Source organism: Myotis yumanensis, unplaced genomic scaffold (genome assembly GCF_028538775.1).
Source record: "Myotis yumanensis isolate MYYU_CA2020_CCGP unplaced genomic scaffold, mMyoYum1.0.hap1 SCAF_3, whole genome shotgun sequence".
Lineage (NCBI taxonomy): Eukaryota > Metazoa > Chordata > Mammalia > Chiroptera > Vespertilionidae > Myotis > Myotis yumanensis.
The window spans coordinates 116,287,799-116,302,194 of record NW_027223754.1 but is presented as its reverse complement, the minus strand read 5'-3'; the positions used below and the strand labels follow the sequence as shown (position 1 = coordinate 116,302,194).

Below are 14,396 nucleotides of genomic sequence, written 5' to 3'. Positions count from 1 at the left end.
CTTACCTAAATCACTCCAATAGTCCCCAGGCGGGTCTCCCTGCTTTTTCTCATGTTGCCCAGCCTACCCATTCCCACAAAGTGGCCACCTAGCAGCCAGAAAGCTCTTTCCCTAACACAGATCAGAACATATCACCTGCCCATCTGCCCACAACTCTCAATGGCTTCCCGTAGCTTTCAAAATAAAACCCAAGGTCTAGGCCCTGCCATTCTCTAACTTATCTTCATCTTACTCCACTCTAGCTACACTAATTCTCTTGATGTCCTTTCAGCACTTAGGGCAATTGCAGTTTCTGTTCTATCTGCTTAAGACTATTTTGCCTCAGACCTTCTAATGGCTTGTTTCTCACTTCAAAGTTCTAATCTAATACCACTTATCAACTCTCTCATTCTCCATCCCCTTTCCCCGGTTTATTTTTCAGCACAGTTATGACACATTATACTACATAACTCTTTATTGTTTGACTTCCCCACTAGAATGTCAGCTCCCTCAAGGCGAGAGGCTTTGTCTTATTTCTATGTCCCTAGTTCTGCATAGTGCCAGGTACACAGTAGGAACTAAATATATAATAATTAACTCAAATATTCAGCCAGTTTCACATCATCAAAGATAAGATGTACAGAGCAGGTCTGATCATACTGCACTTAGGAGCACTGTGCCACAGTCCTCTTATGTTTTGAGTGGGGGACACAAAATTTAAAAAAAATAATAAAAATTCATTACTAAAATTAAAATAGAATCTTTCCAAAGGATATAAAAATGATTAGCTATATAAGGCAACAGTCGTTTAAAAATATGAAGCTAGTATCTACTGAGACTATAAAACATGAAGTTTATAATATACATGGAAGGAAACATTTAAGAAGAACAGAGAAACTGTGAAAGTTAGTGGAAATACTGAAATGGGCAACCTATTTTTGCAGAGATTTAAAACAAACCAGCAAATAAAATCTCAGAAGGAAGTTATGCAACGGATAACCTATTAAATCCTCTTTGATTTTGTATGCTCTTCTCTACATATTTATCCAGAAAAAATTCAAAAGCCAAAAATAAATTTCAAAACATACTTACAAATACCACCAGCATCAAAATAATAAAAATGCTTTTCTATTAAATATTGTTTCTAAAGTACAGAAACATGAAACAAAACTTATGAGATACGTCTGGAATATTTAATTTGGAATTAGTCTCATTCAACAAGGTATTTAAGAAGTCTATTGTGCATCAATTCACTCTGCCTAAACACAAAAAATTCAGAAAATATTTAACAATTAAAATGTAATAAACACTGTTTTTAATACCAGCTTTGAGAAGCAAACATATAAAGCTATGGGTATTTAACCACACAAAACTTTCACAACACAGTAACTTGAACTCTGAGTCAATCTAAAATTTTAAAAATCATTGTACTGAAGCATAGGCACTCCATCTTGTTCTCGTAACCTCTATGTTGTAAAAACTGTTGTTTGAAATTTTCCACTAAACATATATGGTCCTTTGTTCTGTGAATTAACTCTGCTATTCTTGGCTTCTGTAAACACACTTGCTCGAATAATAGGGAAAATAAGCTCCATTATCTGGCCTTGCAAGCCGCTCTGCTGACATAAGGGTCTGGTCTGTCCCTGGTTACTCCCATGCCAGGTGTCTTTTAGTTATCTGAATTGTGTTGTGTTCAAGGTTACTGAATTGTGCTGTGCTCAAGGCTACAAGCTTCCTGCAAAATATCTCCCAATACATAGGGCTCTTTGTAAAGCTTGCTAAAGGTCCGGAAGCCCCATATTTAGGAAACAAAGAAACTGGGAGGGTATAAAGGGAAAGCTTCCTCCATGTTACTTTGCTCAGACTTTGAGAGGCAACTCCTCTGAGACTGCTGGAGTAATAAAGACTCCAAATTTGGCGTACTAAGGTGTCCTCTGTTCAGCTCGCTGATTTGCAATATAACAGTACACTTACAGATCATGTTACAGACGTCATACATTGTGTCCCCGCTAAAATCATATGTTGAAACCCTAATTCCCAGTGTGATACTATTTGGAAATAGGGCCTTTGGGAGGCCATTTAGGTCTTAAGAGCTAAGATCAGTGCCCTAATCAGGAGAAACGTGAGAGCTTCTCAAGTAAAGGATTACCATTTTCTTTCCGTAATCTTGTTATGAACTTCTTGGGAGGTATTACTCCAACCTTTTTCTTCTGGGTGGCTATGCTATGGAACAGATCCGCTAAGCAGGTAAGAAGGTTCTCCTTCTTCCTAGGTTGACTCTTGTATGCTAGAACTTTTTCCCGAAATGGACGACAAAAATAAAGTGCTTGAAGAACTGAATTGCAGTAGCAGGTATTCCCAAACTAGAATAGAAAAAAAATTTTTTGGTTAAATTTAGGACAACACATTTTTAAGAGAAAGAATTTCCATGTGTATAGTTGAGAGAAGAGAGAGAGATAGGGAATTTATGATCCTCACATATTAAAAGGTATCTAAAATTAGAAATAGTTATTCTTACTGCAAACCAGCCATATTAACAATAAACAGATGCTCTAGGCATCCATTTCCGATTAAAATTGAAGGAAAATATATGCAATAAATCTGGTCTTTCTGGAAACTGGTTTAAAGAACTAAATAGTTTAAATAGCAAGATTAGTAAGGGTTTCAGATTCTGAATAATTTTAAAATTCCCTTTTTTATTAATAGTATTGGTTATATACTAAGAATTTTATATATTGTACATTTAAAAATATAACTCTCAAAAATTATTTTAAAAACACAAAAGTGAGGTGTGTATTTTTTAATCAGATTCTCAAGAGCCACCCCAAAACAAACAAGCAAACAAAAAAGCTAGAAAAAACAAGATCCTTCGAAATATTACATTAAAAATCATCAATATGAGCCTTAAAACCACTGAAATGCTAGATGAGTTATTCATGCTCTATCAGAAAGAAATTAACTTTAACCCAAGTTATATCCTGAACTATGTATGGCTCTGTCTCTTATTGGCCATGTGATCTGGATTATATCACTACACCTTACTGAACTTCAATTTCCTCCTCTTTAGGAAAAACTATACTACCTACAGAGAAAATGACACAGAGCTTAAGAAACATCTATTGCCTTCTTTTTCCCTTCCCACTAATAGACACTGGCTCCTAAAGTCAGCTGATAAAACACACAAAAATCAATGAATGAGGGTTTGGGGAGTACTTTGATACTGTAAAAAAGGAATGATGACAATTCTCACAGTAATGCCATGGGGTGAGAACACATATATATTAATTTTAAAAAGCTAAGCAAATGCCCTAACTGGTTTGGCTCAGTGGATAGAGCGTCAGCCTGCGGACTGAAGGGTCCCAGGTTTGAATCCGGTCAAGGGCATGTACCTTGATTGCGGGCAAATCCCCAGTAGGGGGTGTGCAGGAGGCAGCTGATCGATGTTTCTCTCTCATTGATGTTTCTAACTTTCTATCCCTCTCCCTTCCTCTCTGTAAAAAATCAATAAAATATATTTTAAAAAAAAATAAAAAAAGCTAGGCAAAGCCCTAGCAGATTTAGTTCAGGGGATAGAGGGTCAGCTCGCATACTGAAGGATTCCAGGTTCTATTCTAGTCAAGGGCACAGTAACTCAGTTGTAGGCTCAATCCCTTGTAGGGGCACATGCAGGGGGGCAATCAATCAATGTGTCTCTCTCACATCAATGTTTCTCTCTCTCTGTCTCTCCCCTTCCCTTCCACTCTCTCTCTAAAAAAAAAAAAAAAAAAAAAAAAAAAAATCAATAAAAAATATCCTCTGGTGAAGAGTAAAAAAAAAGAATTACTTCAAACAACTTTAAAACAGAATTTTTACTATACATACCACGGAAATATAGTCTAAGACTAAAGAACAAATATAAAAAAGCATTCAGTAGTGATACTGTTAGAACTAATCCACTGATATGATTTCAAAACTAGTACAGATATACTGTAGGACAAAGCAAGTAAGGAATTATGTTAATAACCTTAGGAACCAAAATTTTTAATGTAACAGGAAAAAAGATAACAATACCAGTCATAGAGTAAAAGCCCTATAAACTTACACTGGAATTGGAAATATCAGTATAAGCTGGTGCCTTTTTGTAAATCTGAGAGGGAGTGTGTTTGTTCAAGGTCTGCCCACCGAAAAGGCCTAGCAGCAATAAGCTTTCCCTGTACCCACACTGTGGCCTCTAAAAAGCCTTTTCCCACAAAAAGGAAGTAGGACACCTTGCAGATAGGGTTATGCAAGGTCTGGGACAGGAAATGAACAATGTACAAGATTAGCCTAGAGAATCTTTTAGTGTGGATACAAAAGCCAACTTGCATCAAGAAGAATTACCACAATGAATAAAGAGCACATCAACTACATAAAAATCTATGAATTAATAATAACATTTTAAAAGCCCTGTCATTAGTCTCCAATGGAGGTTGTAAACTAACATATAATAAGAAAGCAAGTTTTATCTTGCCTTTCTTATAAGAATCTTATTTCAGGGGGCACTAAATAGTTGAAAAAGTAAATTCTTGTTCATAGATAATTTCAGCTAATAAATTCAGAAGAAACAGTTGTAAATAATGAATTAGGCAAAAATTATCAATTAGGTACTAAAAACATTAGGTTAAAGGTTGATAGGAAACTTTAAAATGGAGGGCTCAGACCTGAATCCCCAATGCATTCCAGCATCATTAAAAATGAACAATAAACTTTTATTCTCACAAGGTGATGCCCCAAGAAATATAGAGCATCTCCTATAAAGTATTCTTGTCTTACAAAACACAACCACTAAACTTTTGTCAAGTGGAATTACCAATTTACAAGACATTCAGGAACAGAGGAACAAGTTAAACAATACCACAAAAACAGGAATAGGGACATGAGATTCCTAGAGGATATATGACTTCTCCATTCATAATGCTAATCAGAGCCAAGAGCTGATTTCATAAAGGCAGATGCTTTTTTAAAAATTTATCTTTATTGTTTAAAGTATTACAGATATCCCCTTTCTCTCCTCTCCCCCCCACCACTGACTCACTCTACCCCATCTATACCCCCTCCCAGGCCTTCACCACACTATTGTCTGTATCCATAGGTTATCATATACTCATATAAGTTCTTTGGTTACCACTCACCCACCCTCACCCCCACCTTCCCTCTGAGATTCGTCAGTCTATTCTATGCTTCTATGTCTCTGGATCTATTTTGTTCATCAGTTTATTTTGTTCATTAGATTCCACATATGAGTGAGCTCATGTGATACTTGTCTTTCTCCAACTGGCTTATTTTGCTTAGCATAATACTCTCCAGGTCCCTCCATGCTGTCTCAAAGAGTAAGAGATCCTTCTTTTTTATTGTTGCATAGTATTCCATGGTACAAATGTACCACAACTTTTTTATTTACTGGGCAGATGCTTTAAAGGCTTTCTAGAGAAATGCTAAAAGAAGTGTGTGATGATGCTGCATTAATATTATTGTTTATATAGCCCTAACCGGTTTGGCTTAGTGGATAGAGCGTCAGCCTGCGGACTGAAAGGTCCCAGGTTCGAATCTGATCAAGGGCATGTACCTTGGTTGCAGGCACATCCCCAGTAGGGGACATGCAGGAGGCAACTGATCGATGTTTTCTCTCATTGATGTTTCTAACTTTCTATCCCTTTCCCTTCCTCTCTGTAAAAAAATCAATAAAATATATTTTAAAAAATATTGTTTATAAATATAACTAGGGATATACTTCAATAAAGCTTATTCAGGGGCTAAGGACACCTGCAGTAGAATCTATAATTGTAAAGATTAATTTACCAATTACTCAGTACTAATATGAAAAATACAATGACCATGCCGAAACCGGTTTGGCTCAGTGGATAGAGCGTCAGCCTGCGGACTGAAAGGTCCCAGGTTCGAATCTGGTCAAGGGCATGTACCTGGGTTGCGGGCACCTCCCCAGTAGGAGGTGTGCAGGAGGCAGCTGATCGATGTTTCTCTCTCATCGATGTTTCTAACTCTCTCTCTCTCTCTCCCTTCCTCTCTGTAAAAAATCAATAAAATATATTTAAAAAAAGAAAAATACAATGACCAGACTCTAATGACCAACAAACTATGGTTCTGTCAACTGAAGATACAATCTCCATAATTTGGATATTTTTATTAAAGAATAAGCAATAAGGTATCTGACAACTTCCACAGAGGAGGTAGTTAAAAACAAAAGATAGCATCTCACAGTATATTAGAAAATTTTATAATGAAGCTTGATCTACTTATAAAAAAATCATAAGAAGTAAATGGGATAGACTGAGGAACTAGAGGGAATCTCTATTTTGTACAGAGGGTTGAAAGTCAGCCCCTTGCTCATCTTCTGATTAGAGAGCAAACGGTAACACTATAATCACTTATTTGAGGTTTCTAGTATGGTGTTCGTTAACTTACCTTCATCAATCCCACCAAAGAAATATTAAAGGCTAAAATATTTCCCCAGAATATGCTAATTTTTAATCTTATTCATAACTTTGAAACTTCTTCAATTCTTTGATTTTTAATAGTAACTTTCATTCAAGTTCCTAAAACCTAAAGTTATATCCTTTAAGTAAATACTCATACAAAAAAAAGTGCCTGGGATGATTTCCTCTATTCTTGTTTCTGAATGCTCAATTTCTGGGGAAAAAAGACATTCTTTAGGGTTGAAATCTACCCTGTGGTTTTTTTTCAGCTGTTTCTGATGATCAAAGATATGACTAGAATTAAAATCAGGGAAAGCAAATTTTAAAAGCTGCCACTCTCCTCAGGACCTGATTATTAATTTTTTTTCAATTTCATGTTGAACACAATGACCTATTCTTGCTTTCTCTAATGACTTTTCCTTTACAGCCTAAAAAAATGCCCCCCACATATATTTATTATATCCACATCAATAAGATCATTTGAGCATATATCCCTAACATATACAGTTTATAAATTCTATATGTACCACATTGTGTACACTAAAAATATAACAAATGTGATTTAAATGAAGTCAACATTTAAAATTTTTGTCTTACTTATACTAATTATTTTATTTCCACTAAAAATTATTGATAATTAAGTGAGAACAATGAAACTGGAGTTTATTTGGGCTTGTTTTGTAAACTGTGGGTTATAGATTTTAATACAGTGATTTGATAGTGTGAGTTATTTGGATATGTGGTTTGAATGGCTATCAAAGTTGAAAAAGGTATCTTCACAAAGATACATATGCAGATCTAAATGGAAAAGTTCTCTTGATGGCATTCACTTTCTAAATTATAGTGTTAAATTTTCAATCCTTATCTAGCAATTTGTTTGAATTCATTCAATAACTATCTGCCTCATGAGCAGCACAGCAAAGCAACTAAGCGTACCTGAAGCATGAAGCCGAACTACCTAGGTTTGAGTCTGGTTCTGCTACTTAACCGTGGAAAATTATTAAGCTGCTCAGTTCCTCAGCTTCCCACCTGAACAATGGGGTTTATGACAGCACCTACCTCTTAGAATCTTGTAAAGAATTAAATGAATAATCCACACAAAGCACTTAGGATAGTTCCTAGCACCTTATCATTCAGTTACATTTGAAACAACCTTTTAAAGCCATCTGGCCATTTTGAAGAATTAGAATAACTGAAATTAAATCATATAATCTCAAAGTCTACATTTAAATTATAATACATTGCAATGGCATACATGAATAAGAGAGTGTGATACCGTCATCTCTTTGGCACTACTGGACTTGAGGTAACAGCACACCATTTCACATGGGGACAGGGCATGGATGCCAGTATCATCCACTTATTAAGAATTAGTAAAGCTTAATCTAGCTTTCATTTTTAAATAAAAATAAACCTTAGAAATTCTAATATTTTCTTCCCATTTCCCTAAGATCATCTTACATTCCTTTTAGAGACTACTGGTTTTAACATTATGTCAACCATTTACAAATGTTTAAATGCTCCACTATCCCCCATGCTGGAGGTTGGTGATGGTGCCTGTCCTGTGAACATCCCCCTCTAGGAAAGGCCCTCTTTCCTGGGACCACAGTTTCTGTTTAGGTGGCCCTGTCTGTAACACTATACTTCACACTGCCCGACCCAAAACCCTCACTGCAGCCAAGTGGACCTAATCCAAAAGTGTCCTTCCACATGCTAGTGGACATCTGTCACCTACCCCACACACTTCTCTACTGCCCCATGCTTCCTTCTATGAACTGACTTCTCTAGGCAAATTCTGTAGGGCTGCCTATCAATCACAAATCCTTTCATAGGTTGGGCACTTGGCAGTGTGGGGCACTTGATCCAATCTAGCCAGAGAACCTGGACCAGAGTTCTTTGTCAGGTCTGATGTGGATGTTCTCTGGGATTTCTGACAATGTAAATCTCAATTAGCCAATGGCCATCAAATTGATGCAAAAGAAAACAGAACTACGAGACATTTGCCTAATCAACTTCATAACCCACAAATAGAAAGTTTCATTTTTATTACTTTCTCTCATCCATAATGGCCCCTGTTCCCTGGATCCACAATTCCAACTAATGACTACTAGCAATTCAGGCTAATTAGCCTTTTATAAGATGGTCTAGGAACACAATCATAATTTTATAACAAAGATTTGAGAGGGAAACACATTCCATGGTAACCTCACAAATAGATTTATTGAGCTCAACCTCTTCTGTGTTAGGGAGTATTGTATTAGAAAATTAATATAGAACTATACAATAAAATGCAAATAGGCTATTAAAAATGTATCAACTGCACAAAAAGTAGCAAATACACTCTACTATCAACTCTACTAAAGTACTCATTAGCTACAAGAAACGGAAGAAGGCAATCTGGCTTATCAGAATAAAAAAACTTATTTTTGAAGGATTTAGCTTACTGTATAAATAGCTGGCATGCAAGTAAGATATTTTTCAGCAAAAGAAAGTTTCCAGGGACAGGGAATAAAAAAAGCTGAAATGTCAATCTCTGAATTAACTAAGCCATTAACTGACCCCAAATTCTAACCTTGATTTTTAAGAAACTTCTATAGTATGATAACTCTACAAATAAAAAAGGGAGAGGGGAGCAAGAAAGAAACAGAAGTAGTAATTTAAGGACTTACAGAAAAAGGTGAAAAGTAGAAAACACAATTGCCAAGTCGCCTGAAGTATAAATCACAGAAAAGTTAATCATTATACTGGTTCTGCTGCATCTACTCTTACCACCAATTTATTTCTGAGTATAATTCAAGGTGTTCAACAATCTTTCATAGCTGGAGCGCTGGCTACCTGTGATATCTCAATACTTCATCATTAACTAGGAATAGAGATCAGAAACTATACTTTTACTCATCAAGTGAATCTGTAGAGGGGATAAAGGCAAAGCTTCCTCTGACGGTTTTTTACTAACTTCACTCCCTTCTGCTTCTCTCTCATTTTTAAAACACACTGAGTGGCCAGATTATTATGACCACCCCATCAGTACTTCATTGACACTTCCAAAAATACTGAATATTGAAAACTTCCTAAGCAAATACTCTCAAGGTATTATTATTATTATTATTATTTGCATAACTAATTCATTTCATTGTACTGATGGGGTGGTCATAATAATCTGGCCGGTCATAATAATCTGGCCACTCAGTGTATATTTTTATTGATTTCAGAGAGAAAGGGAGAGGGGGAAAGAGAGAGACAGAAACATCAATGATGAGAATCATCCAGTGGCTGCCTCCTGAACGCCCCATACTGGTGATCGAGCCCACAACCTAGGCATGTGCCCTGACGGGGAATCTAATCGTGACCTCCTGGTTCATAGGTTGATGCTCAACCACCAGCCAGGCCATTCTGCTTCCCTTGATTTCAGTGAATTTCAGTTACTCAGCTTAGGGAAAAACAAAAAGACTATCTTAAGCATTCAGATTGATCCACAGGGAGTAATAAAAATGGTACCTTCTGCCCTAGCCAGTTTGGCTCAGTGGATAGAGCTTCGGCCTGTGGACTGAAGGGTCCCAGGTTCGATTCCAGTCAAGGGTACGCACCTTGGTTGCAGGCTCCTCCCCAGCCTGGGCTCTGGTGGGGGTGCATGCAGGAGGCAATCAATCAATGTGTTTCTCTCACATCGATATTTCTCTCTGTCTTTCCCTCTCTCTGCCACTCTCTAAAAATCAATGGAAAAATATCTTCAGGTGAGGATTTAAAATAAATAAATAAAAATAAAGTGGCTGTACCATTTAAAAAAAAATAAAGAAGTGGTACATTTAAAAAAAATGGTACCTTCTTAGAAACCCTTTTTGTATACAATTGACAGTGAAATTTTGATACTGTTATCATATTAAATTAAAAACAACAGCAGAGCCCTGGCCAGTATGGCTCAGTGGATAGAGCATCAGCCCATGCACTGAAGGGTCATGATTCAATTCCTGGTCAAGGGCATGTACCTGGGTTGCAGTTCGTTCCCCATCCCCAATCAGGGCTTGTGCTGGAGGCAAGCAGTTGATGTGTCTCTCTCATATCGATGTTTCTCTCTTCCTCTCTCTCTCTCTCTCTCTCTCTCTCTCTCTCTCTCTCTCCCTCCTTCCCTTCCACTCTCTCTGAAAAGCAATGGGAAAAATATCCTCAGGTGAGGATTAACAACAGCAACAAAAAAACCCCACACAAAACAAACAATAAAAAAAAGCAGAAAAAATATTATAGAATTTTAGTATTCATTTTATCTAGGATGTTCTGTTACTTGTTCTGAGGCTATCTGTAAAAAAAAGTTAGACACAAAGTTGGTGGTAAGAGTAGATACAAAGGTGCCTGGCCACTGTCGCTCAGTGGTTGAGCATCGACCTATGAACCAGGAGGTCACAGTTCAATTCCTGGTGAGGACACATGCCCAGGTTGTGGGCTCAATCACAGTAGGAGGCGTGCAGGAGGCAACCGATCAATGATTCTTTCTCGGATTGATGTTTCTCTTTCTCCCTCTCTGAAATCAACTTAAAAAATTTTTCTTAAAATAGTTAGACACAAAGTTGAAATACATGATGGGGTAAAAGTAGGTTTACAGTTATGAGTATACAAAACACAGAGTGTATTCTGTACTATTATTTATTAACTAGAGGCCCAGTGCATGAAAATTCATGCACTGGAGTGGGGGCCCCTCAGCCCGGCCTGCCCCCTCTCACAGTCCGGGAGCCCTCAGGGGTGGGAGGCGACCCGGCGATCAAGGGAAAGCAATGCCCCATCACACCTCTGCTGCTGCCACTGCTGGCAGCACAAGCCTCTGCTGGCCCTGGTCACCTGAACCTCGGGCCAACCCTGAGCGGCTGGGGGGCTGAGGGAACTGGGTGACTCCGGAGGCAGGCACACAGAGTGGCCAGGCCTGCCTGGGGGCGGGCCCGGCCTTCCTACACACCTGCCGCCCCAGTGGGGCTGAGGGGACTGGGCGCTGCCATCTTTGAGGGTGTGGCAGTCAATTAGCATATTCCCTCCTTATTGGCTGTGGGCACCGCCATCTTTGAGGGCGGGGCAGTCAATTAGCATATTCCCTCCTTATTAGCTGTGGGCACCACCATCTTTGCGATGGTGTGAGGGTCAATTAGCATATTCCTTCTTTATTAGCTACGACTAGGGGCCCAGTGCATGAATTCATGCAACTTGAAAGGAACTGTGGGCCATGAGGCTGTGGTGGGCACAGGGGTGGGTCTTGGCCCATCCTCTGTGCCCCCACATGGCCCCTCCTGCCGCGGCTCCTGGTCTCCCGTCTGCCAGCAGCCCCGCTCCCCGCTGTCACCGCTCCCACGTGTTGATGGTGCCCACCCTGCTCGCACCTGCTAACGGCGTGAAGTGATGGGGGCTGGCACCATCAGCAGTGCCAGCAGCTGCTGCTGCCTCAATCGTCCCTCAGGAGCCGGGGGGTCGGGGGGGGGGGGGCGTGTTTGGAGAAGCCCTCAGGTGCAATCAGGGCCAGCAACCTCTGCTCACAACCACTGATGGTGCCGAGTGATCAGGACTGGCGCCGGGCAGTGGGTGCGAGTGGCGGCTCTGGCACCATCTGCGAGTGCGAGCAGGGTCATCGCCGGCAGCAGGTGCGAGAGGCAGCTGCTGGCCCAATCAGCCCCCAGGATCAGGGGAAGGTGGAGAAGCCTTGAGGGGTGATTGGGGCCAGAGGCCGCCACTTGCACCCACTGATGGCGCCAAGCGATCGGGGCTAGTGCTGGGCACCGGCAACGGATGCGAGTGGCAGCTACAGCGCCAGAAGTGGGTGCGAGTGGTGCTAGCACCAGCAACAGGTGCGAGCACTGAGCGGGACTGTGGCACATGGGAGCAAAGAACTTTCAGTAACCACCAGAGGCTCGCCCCGATGACAGCGACCAGCGCCCCGCTTTGGTCTGGTGTTCACTTGTTCCACCATCCCACCGCACCCAATGCCCACCATGTTCCACGCTCTGCCACCTGCTGCCGATGCCTGCCATGTTCCGCATGTGCCCCCTGATGATCAGTGCACATCATAGCGACCAGTTGTTTGGTTGTTCCAGTTGTTCCGGTCTATTTGCATATTAGCCTTTTATATATATAGATTATTGTATTTTTTTCCATACAAACAACTGTAAACTTACTTTTGCCCCAGCCTATATTTAAATGTGGGGTTTTTTAAAAATTGATTTTAGAAAGAAAGGGAGAGAGAAAAATCAATGAGAGAGAAATGTCAACATCAATTGGCTGCCCCTTGACCAGGTATCAAACCAACAACGCTCAATCACTGAGCCACACCAGCTGGGCCAGCCTGTATTTGTACTGGCAAAGGCTAAAGCAAAACAACTTTCAATATACAATACTATTGTTCTTTAAAAAATGGGTCTTTCGGGAGGCTATCAATGGGCACAACTTTACTACAATTCAATATACATATTAACATTGGAAACCAAACAAAGGTGACAGTCACTGAAGAAACTGTCATCCCCAGAATTAAAATGAGGCTTTTGATCACTAGGCAACTCCACATGTAAGCATGAACATATTAGATACTAAAAGTAGAGGCTAGACTTCTCATTAAACAAAGTATTTAAATATACTCACTTAATTCTACTCCACATGTCTAATAAAATGACAGTAAAAGAATAGATTAGGGAAAACCTCAAAAGGCCCAAGAAGACAACCACAGACTTGAGATATCAATGGACTTACAGAAGATAGAAGGCAGATGGAGAAAAAGTAGAAGACCAAGTGCCTGTAAGGGACAGACAAACAAAAAAACCCAAACTGATTCACACCTGTAAACCTGGGAATTTTGCGGGGAGGGGAAGCTGCATCTAAAATCATAAGTCTGGTATAAGTCCTTAAAAGAGGCATTTCAAGCTCAGTTGGTTAGAGCATCATCCCAATACACCAAGGTTGAAGGTTCAATCCCCAATCAGGGCACATACAAGAATCAACCAATGAATGCATAAATAAGTGGAATAATAAATTTATTTCTCTCCCCCCCACCTTACTCTCTCTAAAAATCAACAATAAATAAATAAAGATCTTTGGTTTGTTTGTTTGTTTTTAAAAGGACCATTTCAACCCCCAGGCACTTAACCTTTCTTTCAACTACAGATTTAGGCTCCACAGAAGTTGACCAAGAGACCATTGGTCCATTATCTTGAAGGGCACCAGTGAGACAATGAACAGGAAACAGAGGACTGAAGGCCCAACTTAAGCCACTCCTAGATGGAGAATGGAAGGGGAAACAAATAGCCCCAAAGAAAACCCTATAGCTAATAAAATTGGGGGGGAGAGGGAAATGGACAGGAAGCTATTTTCTTAAAAGCCTGCTTTAAGTGAAACTCATAATAGACAAGTTCTACCCATAATACCCCAATCAGCTTTTTTAGAATTTTACTTTTATATATGAATTAAATTTGAGGAAAGCTTCTAATAGAAAAAGCAAAGTTTAAAATGGGGTGGGGCAATGAACTTAGAGGTCTCAGAAACAATCCAGTAAGTATCAGAAAACTTCAGCAACAACAAAAACTATAAATACTAACCTGAGAAAAATAACAGAAAATACTGCCTTCGTGAAACAAGATTATAAAAAAACACACAAAAGTAACATTCTAAGAAATAAAAAGTGTAATGAGTTGAAAAAAAGTCAAAGAAATTGTCTAAAATGCAGAATTAAAAAGGCAGATGACCAAAAATGGGGGGGGGGGGAAAGAAATATAGAGAATCAGTCTAAGTGTTTCAATATGCATCTAACAGTATTATAAAAAAAGACAGAATAGAGAAATTATAAAGAAATTATTCAAATAATAGTATCAGATATGTTCCAGAACTAAGAAAAATGAAACATCAGTCTGAACAGGTACATAAATGCCCAATGAAATAATGAAAGGGAGGAGATCAAGACACATGAAAACTCAGAACATTGTGAACAGTAGATACAGAGCATCC

At 39.2% G+C, this 14,396-nt stretch overlaps 1 protein-coding gene across 1 annotated transcript in view; it reads right to left on the bottom strand.

Annotated features, from left to right (window-relative positions):
* USP12 (ubiquitin specific peptidase 12) overlaps window positions 1-14,396 on the bottom strand; it is a 121,385-nt gene that overhangs the window by 42,090 nt on the left and 64,899 nt on the right. The window contains exon 3 of the mRNA XM_070409430.1: window positions 2,129-2,342. Within this exon, the coding sequence (XP_070265531.1) occupies window positions 2,129-2,342 (214 nt within the window). The remainder of the gene's footprint in view (window positions 1-2,128; window positions 2,343-14,396) is intronic.